At 48.0% G+C, this 16,546-nt stretch overlaps 1 protein-coding gene across 24 annotated transcripts in view; it reads right to left on the reverse strand.

Annotated features, from left to right (window-relative positions):
* LDB3 (LIM domain binding 3) overlaps positions 1–16,546 on the reverse strand; it is a 214,824-nt gene that overhangs the window by 18,777 nt on the left and 179,501 nt on the right. For all 24 annotated transcript variants that reach the window (XM_034777357.1, XM_034777369.1, XM_034777380.1 and 21 more), the window contains 2 exons: positions 5,894–6,209; positions 4,377–4,557 (listed from right to left, as the gene is read on the reverse strand). In XM_034777357.1, coding sequence (XP_034633248.1) covers positions 4,377–4,557; positions 5,894–6,209 — 497 coding nt within the window. The remainder of the gene's footprint in view (positions 1–4,376; positions 4,558–5,893; positions 6,210–16,546) is intronic.

A 16,546-nucleotide genomic window follows, 5' to 3' on the forward strand; every position in this document is an offset into this window, starting at 1 on the left:
GAAGTCTGCTCCTGTCCCACACCCTCACGGCTGTCCCCGGGAACGATCCCTTTCGGCTGACCCTCTCCCGCCTCCACCGCGTGGCTGCAAACCAGCGGTTACAGTTCTGTAAAGGAACGGTAAAGCAGTCCCAACACTAACATTCCCCTACCTCATTCAAAGCAGGTCATCATGAGCGACATCACCCTCATGAGGATCTCTGAGAGCGACAGACAGAGAATGCTCCGGGAAAGCCTTCAAAGACCAGGGCCGTATGCCGCCATGCTGTGCCAAGCAATGATTCCGGAGTACTTGCTAGTCTCGTGGCGCGGCAACGTGTCCTACTACGGAGGACCCAATAAGGCCGCTCTCCCCAAGAACCTAATGCAGCGGATTTCAAATTACCTGCAGGAGAGCTTCCTTGAGATGTCCCAGGAGGATTTCTGCTCCATCCCCGGACATATAGACCGCATCTTACTGTAGCTGCAGTAGCAGGGACTAAACAGTAGAGCGGCTTGGGCAGGACAATCATGCAAAACCGGACATTGCTAGATTTTTTTCAAATAGTTGCACTGCCCATGACTGAACCGTTAAGTTAATCAAACTAATCATGAGAAACCCATTTTTTAAATTGTTAATAATCATGTTCTGTTACAAATAAATGTTTAGATGTTTACAACACTTACTGGATGATCCTTCACCAGATTCTGTGTCCGGGGTAACGGCTGGGGAGGGTTGGTAGGGGATCTCTGTAAGGGTGATGAAGAGATCCTGGCTGTCGGGGAAATCAGCGTTGTGAGCGCTGTCGACTGCCTCGTCCTCCTCATCTCCTTCCTCATCTTCCCCGTCCGCTAACATGTCCGAGGATCCGGCCGTGGACACTATCCCATCCTCAGAGTCCACAGTCAGTGGTGGGGTAGTGGTGGCGGCCGCACCGAGGATGGAATGCAGTGCCTCGTAGAAACGGGATGTCTGGGGATGGGATCCGGAGCGTCCGTTTTCCTCTTTGGTCTTCTGGTAGCCTTGCCTCAGCTCCTTGATTTTCACGCGGCACTGCGTTACATCCCGGCTGTATCCTCTCTCTGCCATGTCTTTAGAGATCTTCTCATAGATCTTTGCATTCCGTCTTTTGGATCGCAGCTCGGAAAGCACGGACTCATCGCCCCACACAGCGATGAGATCCAAGACTTCCCGATCAGTCCATGCTGGGGCCCTCTTTCTATTCTGAGATTGCACTGCCATCAGTGCTGGAGAGCTCTGCATCGTTGCCAGTGCTGCTGAGCTCGCCACGATGTCCAGACAGGAAATGAGATTCAAACTGGCCAGACAGGAAAAGGAATTCAAATTCAAATTTTCCCAGGGCTTTTCCTGTGTGGCAGTTCAGAACATCCGAGCTCTTACTGCTGTCCAGAGCGTCAACAGAGTGGTGCACTGTGGGATAGCTCCTGGAGCTATTAGCGTCGATTTCCATCCACACCTAGCCTAATTCGACATGGCCATGTCGAATTTAGCGCTACTCCCCTCGTCGGGGAGGAGTACAGAAGTCGAATTAAAGAGACCTCTATGTCGAACTAAATACCTTCGCGGTGTGGACGGGTGCAGGGTTAATTCGATGTAACGGCGCTAACTTCGACATAAACGCCTAGTGTAGACCAGGCCTAATAGTGTCCTGTGACCCTTCTGTATTTTTATGTCTGATTTTGTAAGCAAGTAGTTTTAAAGTGAGGTGAATTTTGGGGGTACCCAAGACAAATCAGACTCCCGAAAGGGATACAGTAATCTGGAAAGGTTTAGAGCCACTGACTTAATGCATCTTATTTCCCTTTTTATGGAGCATTTGATTCTAAGTGAGTTTCTTACAGTTTATTTGTTTTTTAATCTCTACTGACTGAGGCACAAGGGAATGAAAGTAGTTGCCAGGGTTTCAGTCCATTGCTCCAACTTGCTAGACAACACAGCCTCATTTATATTTGCCATACATCTTATTACAGAATCACCAGTGAGATTTATTAACTTCTGTTACTGTTTGCAAAACAATTATAGCTGACAAATAGGCTTGGATCCATTTATGAACCTCTCAGTGCTAAGAAGTAAAAGACAGATTGAGAAATCTTACAAATGTAAACACAGTCAGCTGGCAACTTTGCTATGTTACTGATAGAAATCCACAGAGGAGATCTGACTTGTTCTTCCATTGATTAGATAAGTAAGTATTTCAGTGGCTTTGTTTTAACATTCCCCCGAAAGCACCAGTATGCAGGGCTTGATTAGAGTCAGGACTTCACTTCAAGTGTCTGATGAGGCACTTCCTAGCAGGAAGCAAAGCACTGACTTCCCCAACACTAAGACAGATGTCAGGAGTGGAGGCAGAGTAGTGATAACTAATATTGTACTCTTCATTTGCAAATATGGAAGAATTGTGAGAGATCCTTGGTCACATCTGTGGCATAGAATCATAGAAGATTAGGGTTGGAAGAGACCTCAGGAGGTCATCTAGTCCAACCAACCCCAACTAAATCATCCCAGCTAGGGCTTTGTCAAGCCGGGCCTTAAAAACCTCTAAGGATGGAGATTCCACCACCTCCCTAGGTAACCCATTCCAGTGCTTCACCACCCTCCTAGTGAAATAGTTTTTCCTAATATCCAACCTAGACCTCCCGGCTAGGCATCCCTGCATATCTCATCTTCCTTCTCAATTGTGTACATAAATCCATCGCTAAGATTATCATCATTATCTGCTGCTCCAACCACCTCATCAGCTTGTTAAGGTATTTATAGAGTGTCAGTCACCACTAGGGTGACCAGATCAGCAGCATAAAATATCAGGACGGGCAGGGGGAAGCAAAAAAAAAAAAAAAGGGAGTTTAAAAGGGGCCGGGGGCATTAGCAGGCCCCGGCCACGCGCGCTGCCCTCCCCGCGGAGCCTCCCGGCCCGCCACAGGCATATGAGGCGCGCGGTGGGTCTGGGCAGGGGCAGCGCGGAGTGGGCAGGGGCCGGGTGGGTGGCGCGGGCCAAATCCCCACACCTCTCCCTCCCACTCATGGCTGCGGCTCCTTCCCGGCGGGACGCACCTCCCGCCGCCCCGGCCACATGCAGCGCGCGTCCCCCGCGCCAAGTCTCCCTCCTGCCGGGAAGGAGCCGCTGGACCCACGCCGCATGTGCCCGGGGCAGGCCGGGGGGGGTGCATCCCGCCGGGAAGGAGCCGCAGCCGCGAGCGGGAGGGAGAGGCACGGGGTTCCCCAGCAGCAGCAGGGATTCAGCCCACGCCCCCGCGCCGCCCACCTGGCCCCTACCCGCTCCGCGCTGCCCCCGCCCGGATCCACTGCGCTGCCCCGCGGGCTGCAGCAGCCTCCAGGCTGCGCTCCCGGCCCCGGCCCCGGCCCCCGTGTGCAGCGGCCCGGGGGCCGGGCAGGAGCCCTCTGGCATGGCAGGGGGCTCAGAGCTGAGCCCCCCCCGTCTCCCTCCCTTGCCAGCCCGCCCGGTGCCTGGGTGCCGGAGCTGACTCACCAGCTCCAGGATCCAGGCACCGCCACCCCCTCCCTCCCTCCAGGCTTGCGCCGCCATGCTGCAAGCCTGGGAGGGAGGAGGAATGCTGCATGGTTGGGGAAGAAGCGAGGCCAGGGTGGGGATTTGGGGAGGGAGCCAATGGGGAAAGGAGGGGGCGGAGCTGGGGCGAGAGTCCCTCCAGGAGGGCAAATTTCTTTTTTGTCCAGTGTCCCGACCAAACATTGGTCGGGACATGGGACAAAGAAGCAAATATCGGGACAGTCCCGATGAAATCGGGACGTCTGGTCACCCTAGTCACCACAGTATCTAGGCATGAAGCTTAGTAGGAATGTATAAGACAAACAAAAGTGGGCTCTTCTCTCGCCTTTGAGGGGTTCAGATGTCTGTATCTTATTTTAAAAATCTAATCGTCATGATTTCTCTAGAACAGGAGTCTTGTTATTCACACAGAGATGCACTTATAGCAGTGGACTTTCTGGATTAAGCCCTATCTGAAGAAGATTGCATAGCATCAGCCCACATTTTGCCTAACTTTAGCAAGAGATGCACAAGAGCAATAAATTTTCATTTTAGGAGGTCACCAAAGCAAGAGCAGGAAAGAGTGAAAAATAAACTAAATACAATTTAAAAAAAGTTATTCATATTACAAACTTCCTCCATATAGGCTGAAAAGTACAGTACAGTAATGTCCAAATCTCCAGCCAGTATAGAAACATAGTTCTGTAAGCCTATATGTGTCTTATTCTGGGATAATTAATAGGCTAGGAAATTACTGTTGAAGAAAGAAGAAGAATTTAATACTTAATTAGTTGCCTATAATCAAAAGTATTCCATTTCTAATTTCAATGCAGTGAGGATTTAGACGTGAGGCTATGCTCTTCTCACTTACCCCCATGATCTTGGTATGGCATCTGGCACAGGTTGGTGCAAAGAACTGTTCATAACAGCGCTCACAGTACACACTGTTCTGCTCCTCCACAAAGCACACATCTGCTAAAGATGTCTTGCAGTAAGCACAGTTGAACTCCTCTGGGTGCCAGGAACGACCCATGGCTACCAGGAAAGGACCCCTGTGAAACATCATTATTATATTTATATTGCAGAAGCATCTAATGGCACTGATGAACAATACTAATGAGGATGTATTTTAAAATAAGACACTATAAGCTGCTGACAAGAAGTCTCTTTTCAAGATATTTTAAAGGAAAATTTCAGGAATTAGTTAATATATTAACCTATAAAAATGATTATAACTGAATTTTCAAAACATCTGTTGGAAATACTGCCATGGTTTCCAAATCTCAATAACTGTAAAAGTGTTTGTGAGAACTCCCATGTTGCTGATACTTCCCATCAGCAACCGTAAATTGCTTGTGTAGAGTAGGGCACTGAAAATGCTTTCTTTAAAAAATGAACAAAAAACCCACAAATCACCAAAAGTACTTAAGTGTTAAATATAAAACAAGGGGTGGAGGAATCAAATGGGAAGTTTCCTCATTCTAATGAGTATGACACAGAGTAGAGAATTACCATTTGAAAACATGAAAAAGCAGGAGACTTTCCAGAGTTGGTGAAAGGTGTAATTCACGTATACCTTACAATAGCTTTGAAAGTCTCATGTTTTCATGTGCATTTGAATGAAAGTTGCATTCACTATGTTACATCAGATTGTCAAAATGGCAACTTGCTGTTTGATTATCCTTTAGTTATACTACAGCCACATTAAAACATGTTGGTGATTTACTGTTAATTGTAATTAGATGTAGTGATTAGACTATTGTTTGTATTACCGTTGTATTCCTATATGGGAAGATAGGAGAATGATAATCAGTAGCCCCATACCACTAAACCAGTTCCTTTTTAGTGGATGACACTGTCATTAAAAATGCACGGATTACTTGAAATCAGGCAGCAATCAACAGGGTAACAATGGGCACCAGTCCAGCAGAGTGAACTGGGGGAGGAGAAAAGAGAAGCATGCAGTGAATCACTGGTAATAGAGTGTGTGCATTATCTTTCTCCAGACACAAAAGCAGCAATTACATTTGTCTCCAAACTGATATCTCACTCCCTCGACCCAATATAGTTTTACATAGTGTCTTTCCAGATTTATTTCCGGAGATACCTTGGGGACCAGAAATTTGTAAGAAAAAGGCAGTGCTTGTGGTAGGAAAGGTGCCCAAAACAATGACCTTGTATAACTTTGCAGTGATAAAAAGTGAACCACACGATGGCAAAGATGAGCTCTGGAAATGTTAAATGAATCAAGCAAACAGCAGACATCCCCTCTGGATTATTTAACTGTGTCTCATGCTCTGAGATTGTATAATAAAATGCAATGATCAGTTGTTCTGTGATACTTTCTCTCCTGTCCCCATCCCTCTCCGAAGAGTCTCATGACCTTACCGAATGATGCTGTTACAGTGTCCACAGAGAGGAGTTCGGTTGCTGGCTGGGAAACGCTCAGCCCTTTGAATTGTTCCCCGGGCTACAGCAGGAGTCTGGGAAGAGGCTGGTATTGAAGGAGACGAGTAGGCTGAAGTTGAGGCAGGAGATGGTGCTGGAGCACCCCGTGGCAGGGTATGTTTGGTAACAGAGGTGGTGGTTTTTCCAGGTGCAAATTTCTGGGAAAAGGAGTCATCTGTTACCCAAGGAGGGCGGCATGAAGGATCAGCCTTGCCTGGTGCATAAGAATGCACTGGTGCTTGTGCCGGTGCTGGTGCTGTTATAAACATCCAAAAGAAAATCAAAGAATGCTTTTAAGATCTTTTCTTTTTAGATTGCAAACAACAACATTTAGCAAAATGTACTGCATACATAAACAGAACACTTAGATGACTCTAACTGTAGTTTGTCCCATTAGCACAGATCAGAGCTGAAGTGAGTTCCAGGATATCACCACAATCCTTGATTTATATCCAAATAAATCACAGAAACCATTATCTACTGGTTTTCACTGAATTTATTAAGCTCACTTACAAGGACACTGCAGTGTTAGTTTTTATTTAGTGGGAGTGCATGTATATGATTGTAATCACTGTCTTCTCACCTGTAGTAACTTAGGTTCAGAAATACAGTGGCAAGCTAGATTCAAATGGCCAGATCAAGCAAGCCATCCACTTTTAGGCAGAACTCACCATGATTTTAATAGTTTCTGCTTAAGTATTGGTGTCATGAGATTGCCGAAGATGTGGATTTTTCCACAGATTCTCACTCTTATTTGTAATTTGTAGAAGTTTTATACCTGGGTTAGTGATAACCTCACTTACGGAACACAGAGGCTGAAAGAGAACAATAAAAACAATGCTGGGGAAACAAATACAGATTGTTTAATTTACAAAAAGTGAAACTGAATGCAGGTTAAATTGAACAAGTGGAACTTTATTAAACCTTGTGCACTGCTCTGTCCATGTGGCTGAGTTGCTTCCAGCCTATCTCCAACTGTTCCATGTTCACCTAGGGTCAACCTCAATAAAAGCCCCTCCAGGGAACACAGGCAGTCTGACTCCACTTTCATTTATCATGATACTCAGATCACACAGCCAGCAAGGCAAAATCAACAGCAACAAGAGGAAGAATGTCCCTATGATTAAGATATTGGACCAGGACTCAGGATCTCAATTCAGTTCCTGACTCTGTCATGGATTTCCTGTGTGACCATGCGTAAATCATAATCTGTGTCTCAGGTCTGGTCTGTAAAATGGGGAAAATGATACTTCCTTTCTCCCATCCTTTGTTTTGTCTATTTAGATTGTAAATTCTTCAAGGTATGGACTGACTGTTATATTTGTTTGTATAGTGCCTAGCACAATGGGGCACTAATCTTGGGTGGGACCTTAATACAAATAATCATCAGAATCTAGAGTCTGTACTCACTGGAAAGCCCTCCCATTATCTTGTTCTTTTTTTAAAACTATAGACCTAAGGCTCAGAAATCTAGGTACAACTGAAGATTTCACCCGAGAAACTGCCACATCTCCCAATCATAGTGTAGAAAGATCAAATATATTCTTTACTTTGGAAAGGAAAAAGGGAAGCAAAAAAAATCTATTGATGTATTCTGGGACAGCCTGAAGGAAAATAAAACAAGAGAGTAGGAAAACAAGGAAAGCCAGCGATCAAGAACAAGAATACAGTGCAGACCTCCAGAGCCTTGATAAAAAATACCCTCTTTCAAGCCTTTTTTAAATAATATTTATTTTAAGTGGATTAAATTAGTAACATTTTAATTTATTGTTACCACCGAAGAAATTACAGACTGCACTATGGCTGCTTTGAGATGTTTACATAGATGTGTATTTGTGTTGATACTTGTGGAACTACATGTTGTACAGAATTGTGTAAAGGATGTTTTGAATGAGCTGTAGAAGGTAATTATTAATTATCTTATGGCTTGAGGCTAACTAATGAGGGAAAATTATTAACTGTGAGTAAAATGATCCATGTTAGCACCCTGATAACATATCCTGATAACTTTTTCCAAATAGTCCTATTTTGGACTGAACATTCTTATGCTTGATGTCCCCAAAGGCGAATTTTTCTTTTGGGTTGATGGGAGCAAAATTCCTCATCTGTTTGAGATCAGCAACTGTGAAACAGATCACTTCCTGTTTTGTAAGGATTCCAGACATATTATTTGGCTGCTGCAGAAAAAATGGATGAAGTTTGAAACACAGCATAGGATCCTCTTTGAGGAACAGTGCCTTTGCTTGCTTTTATTTTTTTTAAAGTGTTACTTTATCATAGTTTTAACTGTATGAGCATGTTCATATAAAAAAAAAAGTCTACAGGTGCATGCAGAGGGTCCAGTCCTTCCTCCCAATAAAGTAAGTAAAAAAGTTCATGATGGCTTTAATAGGACGAGGATTTAATAGGACCAGGATAGGCCCTGAAAGGGAGACATAGTATGCATCTGTGAATTAGTTAGGTACACTGTGACGAGGTCTACCAATCCTGCACTGGGCCAACAAGGACGGACCAATCACTGTGGGCCCAGGAAGCAATGCCTCCTTTTCCCTGCTGCGCATGCTCCAAGTGGAAGAGCCAGATAAAAGGAGGCAGCCCAGCTCAGTTGGGGTTGGCTGTGGAGAAGGAAGGATGCGTACTGCAGAGGTGCCTGCGATGCTCCAGGTGGTAGAGCCCAAGGACATGGACTACGCTGCAGGTGACTCATGGACTGCAGAGACAAGCCACCACCAGATGAGGAGGTGCCCAGGATGCAACTTGTGGTAGGAAGTCACCCAGGGGATGTAGTAGAAGCTGATGCCTGAACCCTTAGTATGGAAGTCCCCAGCTTCATAGGGCCTTGGGTTGGAATGTGGTGAAGCGGGAGGGGCTGGGTTCCCTTACCACAGTAGGTGTGGCTGCTGTTTGCTGTCTGGCCCAGTCTGGGGGCTCAGGGACTATAGCCAGTCTGTAGCCCCTGGATGGGGCAGAACCATCCAGGGGCTACAGACTGATTGCTGTTCTGCTCTGCCCAAGGGGCTGATTCCCCAAATGCTACTGTCTGCCCCAGCCAGGAGACTTAGGGGCTATAGACTGTTTGTTTGGTCTGGTCTGCCCTGCCCAGAGGGCCAGAGCTCCAGTTGTAACTGCCTGCCCCAGGAGGCTCAGAGGCTATAGGCTAAGTGTTTGCCCTTCCCACCTGGGGGCTATAGACTAATTGCTGTTCTATCCCACCCAGATGGCCAGAACTGCAATTGCTACTGCCTTCCCCCAACCAGGAGGCTTGTGGGCCATAGACTATTTGCACTGGTGAGTTGGAGCCGGTTCCCACCGGTTCACAGGAACCGGTTGTTAAATTTAGAAGCCCTAAACCGGTTGTCCCGGTTCTAAAAGCGCTTTTAAATGTAAACAAAAGCTCCAGCAGCTCCCTGCCCTGTCCCCAGCCCCAGCTCATCTGGCTCCGGCTCCGCCTCTGCCGCCTCCTCTCCTGAAGGCTCCCCCTCCCGGCTTCCCGCGAATCAGCTGTTAGTGTGGGAAGCCTGGGAAGGAAGCAGCAGCTTCCTGCAGGTGAGCTGGGGCGGGGGGCGCAAGGAGGGCTCCAGGCGCCGCGCAGCTCTGGGCGGCCCTGACTCCGATTCCAGCTGGCCGGGTGGCGCGGCTCCGGGCCAGCCCCCGGCCCCGGCTCGGTCCCCAACTTCGGCCTGGCCTCAACTTTGGGCCAGCCCCGGGCCCCAACTTCGGGCCGGCCAGCAGCTCTGGGCCAGCCCCAGGCTCCAGCCCCCGTTCCTGACTTCGGCCCGGCCAGCGGCTCCGGCCTGGCCCCGACTCTGGGCCGGCTCCGGCCCGGCCCCTGGCCCCGACTCTGGGCCGGCTCCGGCCTGGCCCCCGACCCCAGCTCTGGGCCGACCACCGGCTCCGGCCCGGGCCCCGACTCCAGCCCGGCCTGTGGCTTGGGCCCCGACTTAGGGACGGCCCCCAGCTCCGGCCCAGCCCCCAACTCCAGCCCAGCCCCCGACTCCGGCCTGGTGCCCACAGCTCCTGGCTCTGACTCTGGGCGGTGCAGCCCCCATCTCCAGGCAGCGCGGTAAGGGGAGCAGGGAGGGGGCTGTTGGATAGAGGATGGGGAGGTGGATTAGGGTCGGGACTCAGGGCGGTCAGAGGGCAGGGAACAGGGGAATTGAATGGGGGCAAGGGTCCTGGGGGGGCAGTCAGGAAGGAGCAGGAGTGTTGGATGGGACGGTGGGGGGCAGTCAGGGGCAGGAGTTCCAGGGGTAGTCAGGACAGAGAGAAGGGGTGGTTGGATGGGGCAGGGGTTCCGGGGGGCCATCAGGAATGAGATGAGAGGTTGGATGGGGCGGCGGGGGCAGTTAGGGGACAGGGGAGGGGGGTAGATGGGGCAGGAGTCCCGGGGGTGGGGTGTCAAGGAACGTGGGGGGGTTGGTTGGGGCAGGAGTCTCAGGGGTGGGGGAGGGGCACGACCCCCTTGTGGGGTGAGGAGGAGGGAACCAGCTGTTAAAATTTTGGCAGCTCATCACTGACTATTTGTTTGCCTAGCCCTGTTTGGGGGCTACAGGCTGACCATTGCTCTATCCTATCCAGAGGGCCAGAACTCCTACTGTTGTCTGCCCCAGCCCGGAGACTCAGGGGGCTACTGACTGTTTGTTTTCTCGGCCCTGCCAGGAGTCCAGAGCCCACTATACTGCAATTACCTGATCTAAAAGGGAATCCCAACAACTGGGTGACGGGATGTACAAACTCTGCATGAGGCCAATGGGGGCGGCCCATCACGTACACAATTTTCAAAAATGTTTTGCTGACTTAAAATACCCATAACTTTTAAACAACTCAACCAATTTCCTACAAAAATTTTGTAGATCTCATTAAAAACCTCAATCTAAAGCCAAAGTTTGAGGGAAAATTAGTTAGTTCTGATTTTACATTTGGCAAGTGCTAGGATCAACTTAACTCACATGACATGTATTATGGGCACACTGTTAGCAAGTTTGTGTAGGTCAAATTGATTGCCGTTTTAAAAAAATACCACACCAGAAAGTGGAAAATACTAACTGAAGTGTATGTGAATTTTGGAAGGTACTGATTGAATTGACAAGTGCTCCTGAATGTTTAAAAAAAAAAAAAAAATCACTCAAGAAATTTGACCCAACAAATCTCACCTTTCTTCGGATCCCTGTCACAGACGAACTACTGCACAGATTTATACCAAACTTGCTACAACAGATAATAGCTTCATATGTAGGATGAGATGTCAACAAAGTTCCATTAATTTTGCAGAAGACCTAAGTCATTTTCACCATAACAAAATGCTAAACGAAGAATATACAACAAAACATTCTGGTTCTGTCGGCTACAGCAGGGGTTCTCAACCTTTCTTACCGAGCTCCAGCATGCTATAAAAATTCCACGGCCCACTTGTGCCACAACAACTGTTTTCTGCATATAAAAGCCAGGGCTGGTGTTAAGGGGTATCAAGGAGGGCAACTGCCCGGGGCCCCACACCAAAAGGAGCAACATAAAGCTACGTTGCTCAGGCTTTGGCTTCAGTCCCAGGTGACAGGGCTCGGGGCCCCAGGCTGCAGTCCCGCCTGGCGAGACTTCGGCTTTCTGCCCTGGGCCCTAGCGAATCTAATGGCAGCCATGCTTGGCGGACCCCCGGAAACCTGCTTGCAGTCCCACAGGGAGCCCCGGGCCCCTGGTTGAGAACCACTGAGCTACAGTATTTCCTGTTTTCAATGCTTCCTGGCTCAGCACAGACTCCTGATGAGCTAAGGAAGAAAAACTGAACAGCAGGGGAGTTTGTGGAGCTCACAGCCATCTTTAGAGAGGAGTAAGTAGTTATTCGGCGCATACAGCATTTCCGGTTTGACGGAAGCAGGGGAAAGTCATACTTGAGAAACAGAGAAAAAGAACATCTCCATGTGCTCCCTACTCATTGGCCCCCATGCTGCCCCTCCCAGTAATGACCTCTAGGGCAGGGGTTCTCAGATTAACCCTATCTTACTTAGGAATATTAATAGAACAGGGATGTTGGGAGTGAGGTAGAAAACAGAAATGAAAGAGTAAGTGGGGCTCTAGCAAAGGGTGAGTTGGGTTTCACTAAAACAGCAGTAAAAATGCCAGAAGCTGCCAGAGCCCTGTCTATGCTGGTGCTCCCAGCAATTACTGGCACAATTTTTTGGTAAATTTCCCCTTCAAAGATAAAATGCAAGAGACTCTTGTGTTTTAGCCCTGCGGAGCTCAGTACCATAGTCAGCTAAACATGTAATATCTATTCTTTCATTATAACGCCTTAGAATATTTCTTAGTCGTTTGGCCAGAGATTAGATTTTTTTTTTTCTTCAACAAAATCTTGAATTTTCAAAAGAAAACTTGTCAGGGCAAATTCTCCATCCTTTGACAAGCAAGGCCTGCAGCTCTAATACAGTACAGTATGTACCTTTAAGAGCAGAGGCTGCAGGGGGCTCACTGTCTGGAATGGAAAGTATTTCACCTTCTTAGTCATGCTGCTTCCTGGCTCCTATTTTACATCCCCTACTATTAAAAGCTTTGGAGTCCTCCTAGCTTTCTGAAATGACCCCTCCTCTGACTTTTTTCTGGTTCTTCTCCAAATCAGCTTATTCTTCTAATGAATTATTTAGGTCTGATCCACTGGCAGCAATTAAACCCTCTATTACTCATTGACAGACCAGCTGTGGGCATTGCATGCTGGCTTCCCGACCTCTCCCCATTCTTTACTGATTCACAGGGCAGCTATATGTTCTTCACTGAAACTCAACTGCTTTTGGAGAATGTCACCATTGTGCAGATTCTTGATACCGTGTTCAGACAGACTTTGATGCTTCGATAGCCTCTACAGTGGGAGTAAAATAGTCATCAGTAATGACCCTTCTCCCCACAAAAATAAAGACCTTAAACAAACTAGATTCATCTCCTCCCAGTCTTTCTATTGTTTATTGACAATATCAGTGCAAGTAGTTTTCTTTAACAATGCCATACCACCCCCTGGTAAATTAAGTTATAACCTAAGAAACCAATGAATATAGCTAACACAAGCCACACTGATCCTTCAAACAGCAGCCTAATAAAATATTTTATTGAACAGGCAGCCTTAGTACTGGCATTTCCTAACTATTGCATGCTTGTTTTTCCAATCTTATTATTTTTCTTATGTAGTTTTTTGCATGTAATTTCTTAGGTTTTTAAAAAAGCAAACTAACCCCCCCCCCCCCAGAAATTCCACGATGTGCAGTTATACTGACTGCCATGTGATTCATCAGCAGGGTTCGAACCACAGTACAGAACTCTGCTTCTTGAGTTAACAGAATAACTCATAGCTGTAGTAAGCTGTCATCCTGTTCGAAGGCCAGCCACTAGAGCAGGAAAAGACAAACATTTTACTAGAGGATTTTACAACTACTTACTGACTGCCATAGGTGTGCACACAGGATGTGCTGGGTGTGCCCAGGCACACCCTAATGCAGGGGTGGGCAAATGGTTCCACTCCCCAGCACGGCAAGCTGCGGGGTCCACGCTGCCGGGCCAAACCGCCCGGCAAGCCGCCGGCCCTTCCTCCGTCCCCTGGAGCCATGCTGCCGCGCACGCAGCGCTCTGGGGGCTGGGGCTGCGCGCTCCCGCAGGGCAGTGTTTGGCTCCGCGGGGAGGCTAGGAGCCTCATCTCATGGTTAAATTAAATTAATGGAGATATCCCATCTCCTAGAACTGGAAGGGACCTTGAAAGGTCGAGTCCAGCCCCCTGCCTTCACTAGCAGGGCCAAATACTGATTTTGCCCCAGATCCCTAAGTGGCCCCCTCAAGGATTGAACTCACAACCCTGGGTTTAGTAGGCCAATGCTCAAACCACTGAGCTATCCCTCCCCCCCATGGTAAGGGGTCCGGGGCCAGGGGGGTTGAATAAGGGGTGGGGTCAGTCAGGGGACAGGGTGGGTTGGATGGGGGGTGGGATCCCAGGGTGGGGGGTGGTTAGGGGTGGGGGGTCTCTGGAGGGGGCAGTCACGGAGCAGAGGGGATTGGATGGGGCATGGGAGTCCTGGGGGCTCTCAGGGGGCAGGGGGTGGATAGGGGGCAGGGCGGTCAGGGGACAGGGAGCTTGGGGGGAGACGTTGGATGAGTCAGGACTTCTGTGGGGGGCTGTCAGGAGGCAGGGGTGTGGAGAAGGGTTGGGGAAGGCAGGGAGTGGGGGGGTTGTATGGGTTGGGAGTTCTGGGGGTCCTGTCAGGGGGTGGGGAGCAATTGAATAGGCGTGTGAGTCCCGGGGGTCTGTCTGGGGGCGGAGGTGTGGATAAGGGTCGGGGCAGTCAGGGGACAAGGAGCAGGGAGGCTTAGGTAGGGGATGGAGTCCTGGGGGGCAGTTAGGGACAGGGGTCCCAGGAGGGGGTAGTCGGGGGGGGGGAGGACAAGGAGCAGGCAGGGTTGGGAGTTCTGAGGGGGGAAGTCAGGGGGCAGGAAGTAGGAGGGAGTGGATGGGGCAGGGCTCCGTGGGTGCACACCCTAATAAAATGGGCTGCGCATGCCTATGCTGACTGCAAAGGAATGGTGCCATTCCTCAGGAATCCTGGATTCTATGACTGGTTCTGAGGAGAGTGTACTCTAGCCACCAGAATCCATTCTTCCCATCTCCACCCTTAAAGGCTCAGCCCTTCTGCCCTTGGCCCCTCCAGCCTATCCCAGTCCTAATCTTCCCAGCCCCTGCATCCACCCTCAGCTCCTTGACCTAGTCACAGCCACTATCTACCTCCTGCCCCCACATCCCAGGTCCTTCTCTTCCTCTCAGTCTGTCCTCACGTACAGCTGTAACTGTGGAATCGGTATCCTTAAGTGGAATCAGCTGCTGTGCAAGTAGGGGCTATGCAGATTTCCTCAAAGTTCTGGTTTGTGTGTGTTTGTTCTAAATAAGACTGGCTAAAAATTTTCTAGAAGTTCCTGCAAGAGTGACAAAAATCCTAGCCTCTCACTACGGCAGGGCCAAGGTTTCTGCAGAGGCTGCAAGCTCTACTTTTGAAGAAGAGAAATTTAAGAGTAACCAAGCTGCAGTAGCTCCAAAGTTGGCTATGGCATGGCATGGGGCTTTGAGAATGCACTAAAATAAAATAGTAATAATAATTAGCTCTTGTACACTGCTTTTCATCAATGGATCTCAAAGAGCTTTACAAGGGAAATCAGTATTGTTATACCCATTTTACAGATGGGGAAGCTGAGGAACAGAGCAGTGAAGTGACTTTCCCAAGGTCACTCAGGAGGCCAGTGCAGGGCTGGGAATGGAACAGAGGCTTGCTGAGACCCGGTCCAGTGCTCTATACTGTAGGCCACACTGTTTATAAGATGACGTTGGGGAGAGGGGGCTCAAGGCACTGAGAAGAATACAGAACACCCCAGGGTAGGGCGGGGGGAGGGAAACAGTACCTTAATTGAGGCAGGAAGAAGTTTGGACTATAACACAGATCGCTACAGAAAATAAAGTTTTGAGAAGATTATTTAGTGCTTAACACTCCTCCCTCTGCCCACACTCTCCCATGTGTAAGAGACTGACAGTTACTGGGAATTACAGGTGCTTGAATTGTATGTACATCATTCTACTAAGATCACACTAACAATATCTGTTTTTTCTTTTTACTGAGTTCAAACAGGACTCTAAGACATTTTCTCTAAAAAGCTTTCCTATACTGCAGCATCAGCCATTTCACTGTTTCATAATCATGCATCCCACCTTAGCTTTAGGCTTCTTTTTTTCATCTTGGAATTGTAAACCGTGTTTAAAGATCTCAGAACAAGGAGTTTATATTCAATCTCTTTAAGCCCTGGGGCTGTAACTATTTACTTATTATGGTATTAAGACAGTTAGAATTAGAAGACAATATTTAATCTCTAATTGATGAGTTCAAATGGCTCCCACCTATGGGGCTCTATAATTAAATACAGTGATTTCTAGCTCACTCAGTTTTATGGATGATTTTTTTCCCCAAAAGTCAGTTTGTTCATATAAAGCATGACAGACCAATGTATGCCACAGAAGACCTGCTAATATCATTTCAAGTTTCAATGATATTCAGACACTAAGCTCCAATAGCTTTAGTAAACTTTTTTCAGTCAGAGAACAAATGGGAATCCCAGTGAGCAGTACAAGTACCACTCTTAGGTTGACACTAGCTTAAATTATCAAGATTAGTATACTTCTAGGCTCAGAGATACTAACTCATTGTGTTTTAACCTGGGAGTATTTAGCCAGTTGCCTCTTTGCAGACAAGGATGCTGCTTGCACTTTTTCATCACTCTTAAGTTGGAGTAGGATCCCTGCATGTTAGCAGCTTTTTTCCCCTCAGTAGACAGCATATGTGTATAACTGTGACATAACTGCTTCCTCAAACAAGACCTATAGTCAATTAAAAATACCCTGAGTGGGCTAAGTGTAGGAGTAGAGAGGTGGTGATCAGTAATAGTTATAAAGCTCTCCTTTTAACCTCTAGGACCTGGGTTCACCTCTTCCCAGGGTCTCTTCTGTAAAATGAACTGAAATGAGGAAGGGTCTCTCACTCTGGATTTTCCATCCCATCCACTTGCCATTAAAAAATAAAGCAACAT

The sequence above is a fragment of the Trachemys scripta genome, chromosome 7, assembly GCF_013100865.1.
Source record: "Trachemys scripta elegans isolate TJP31775 chromosome 7, CAS_Tse_1.0, whole genome shotgun sequence".
Taxonomy (NCBI): domain Eukaryota; kingdom Metazoa; phylum Chordata; order Testudines; family Emydidae; genus Trachemys; species Trachemys scripta.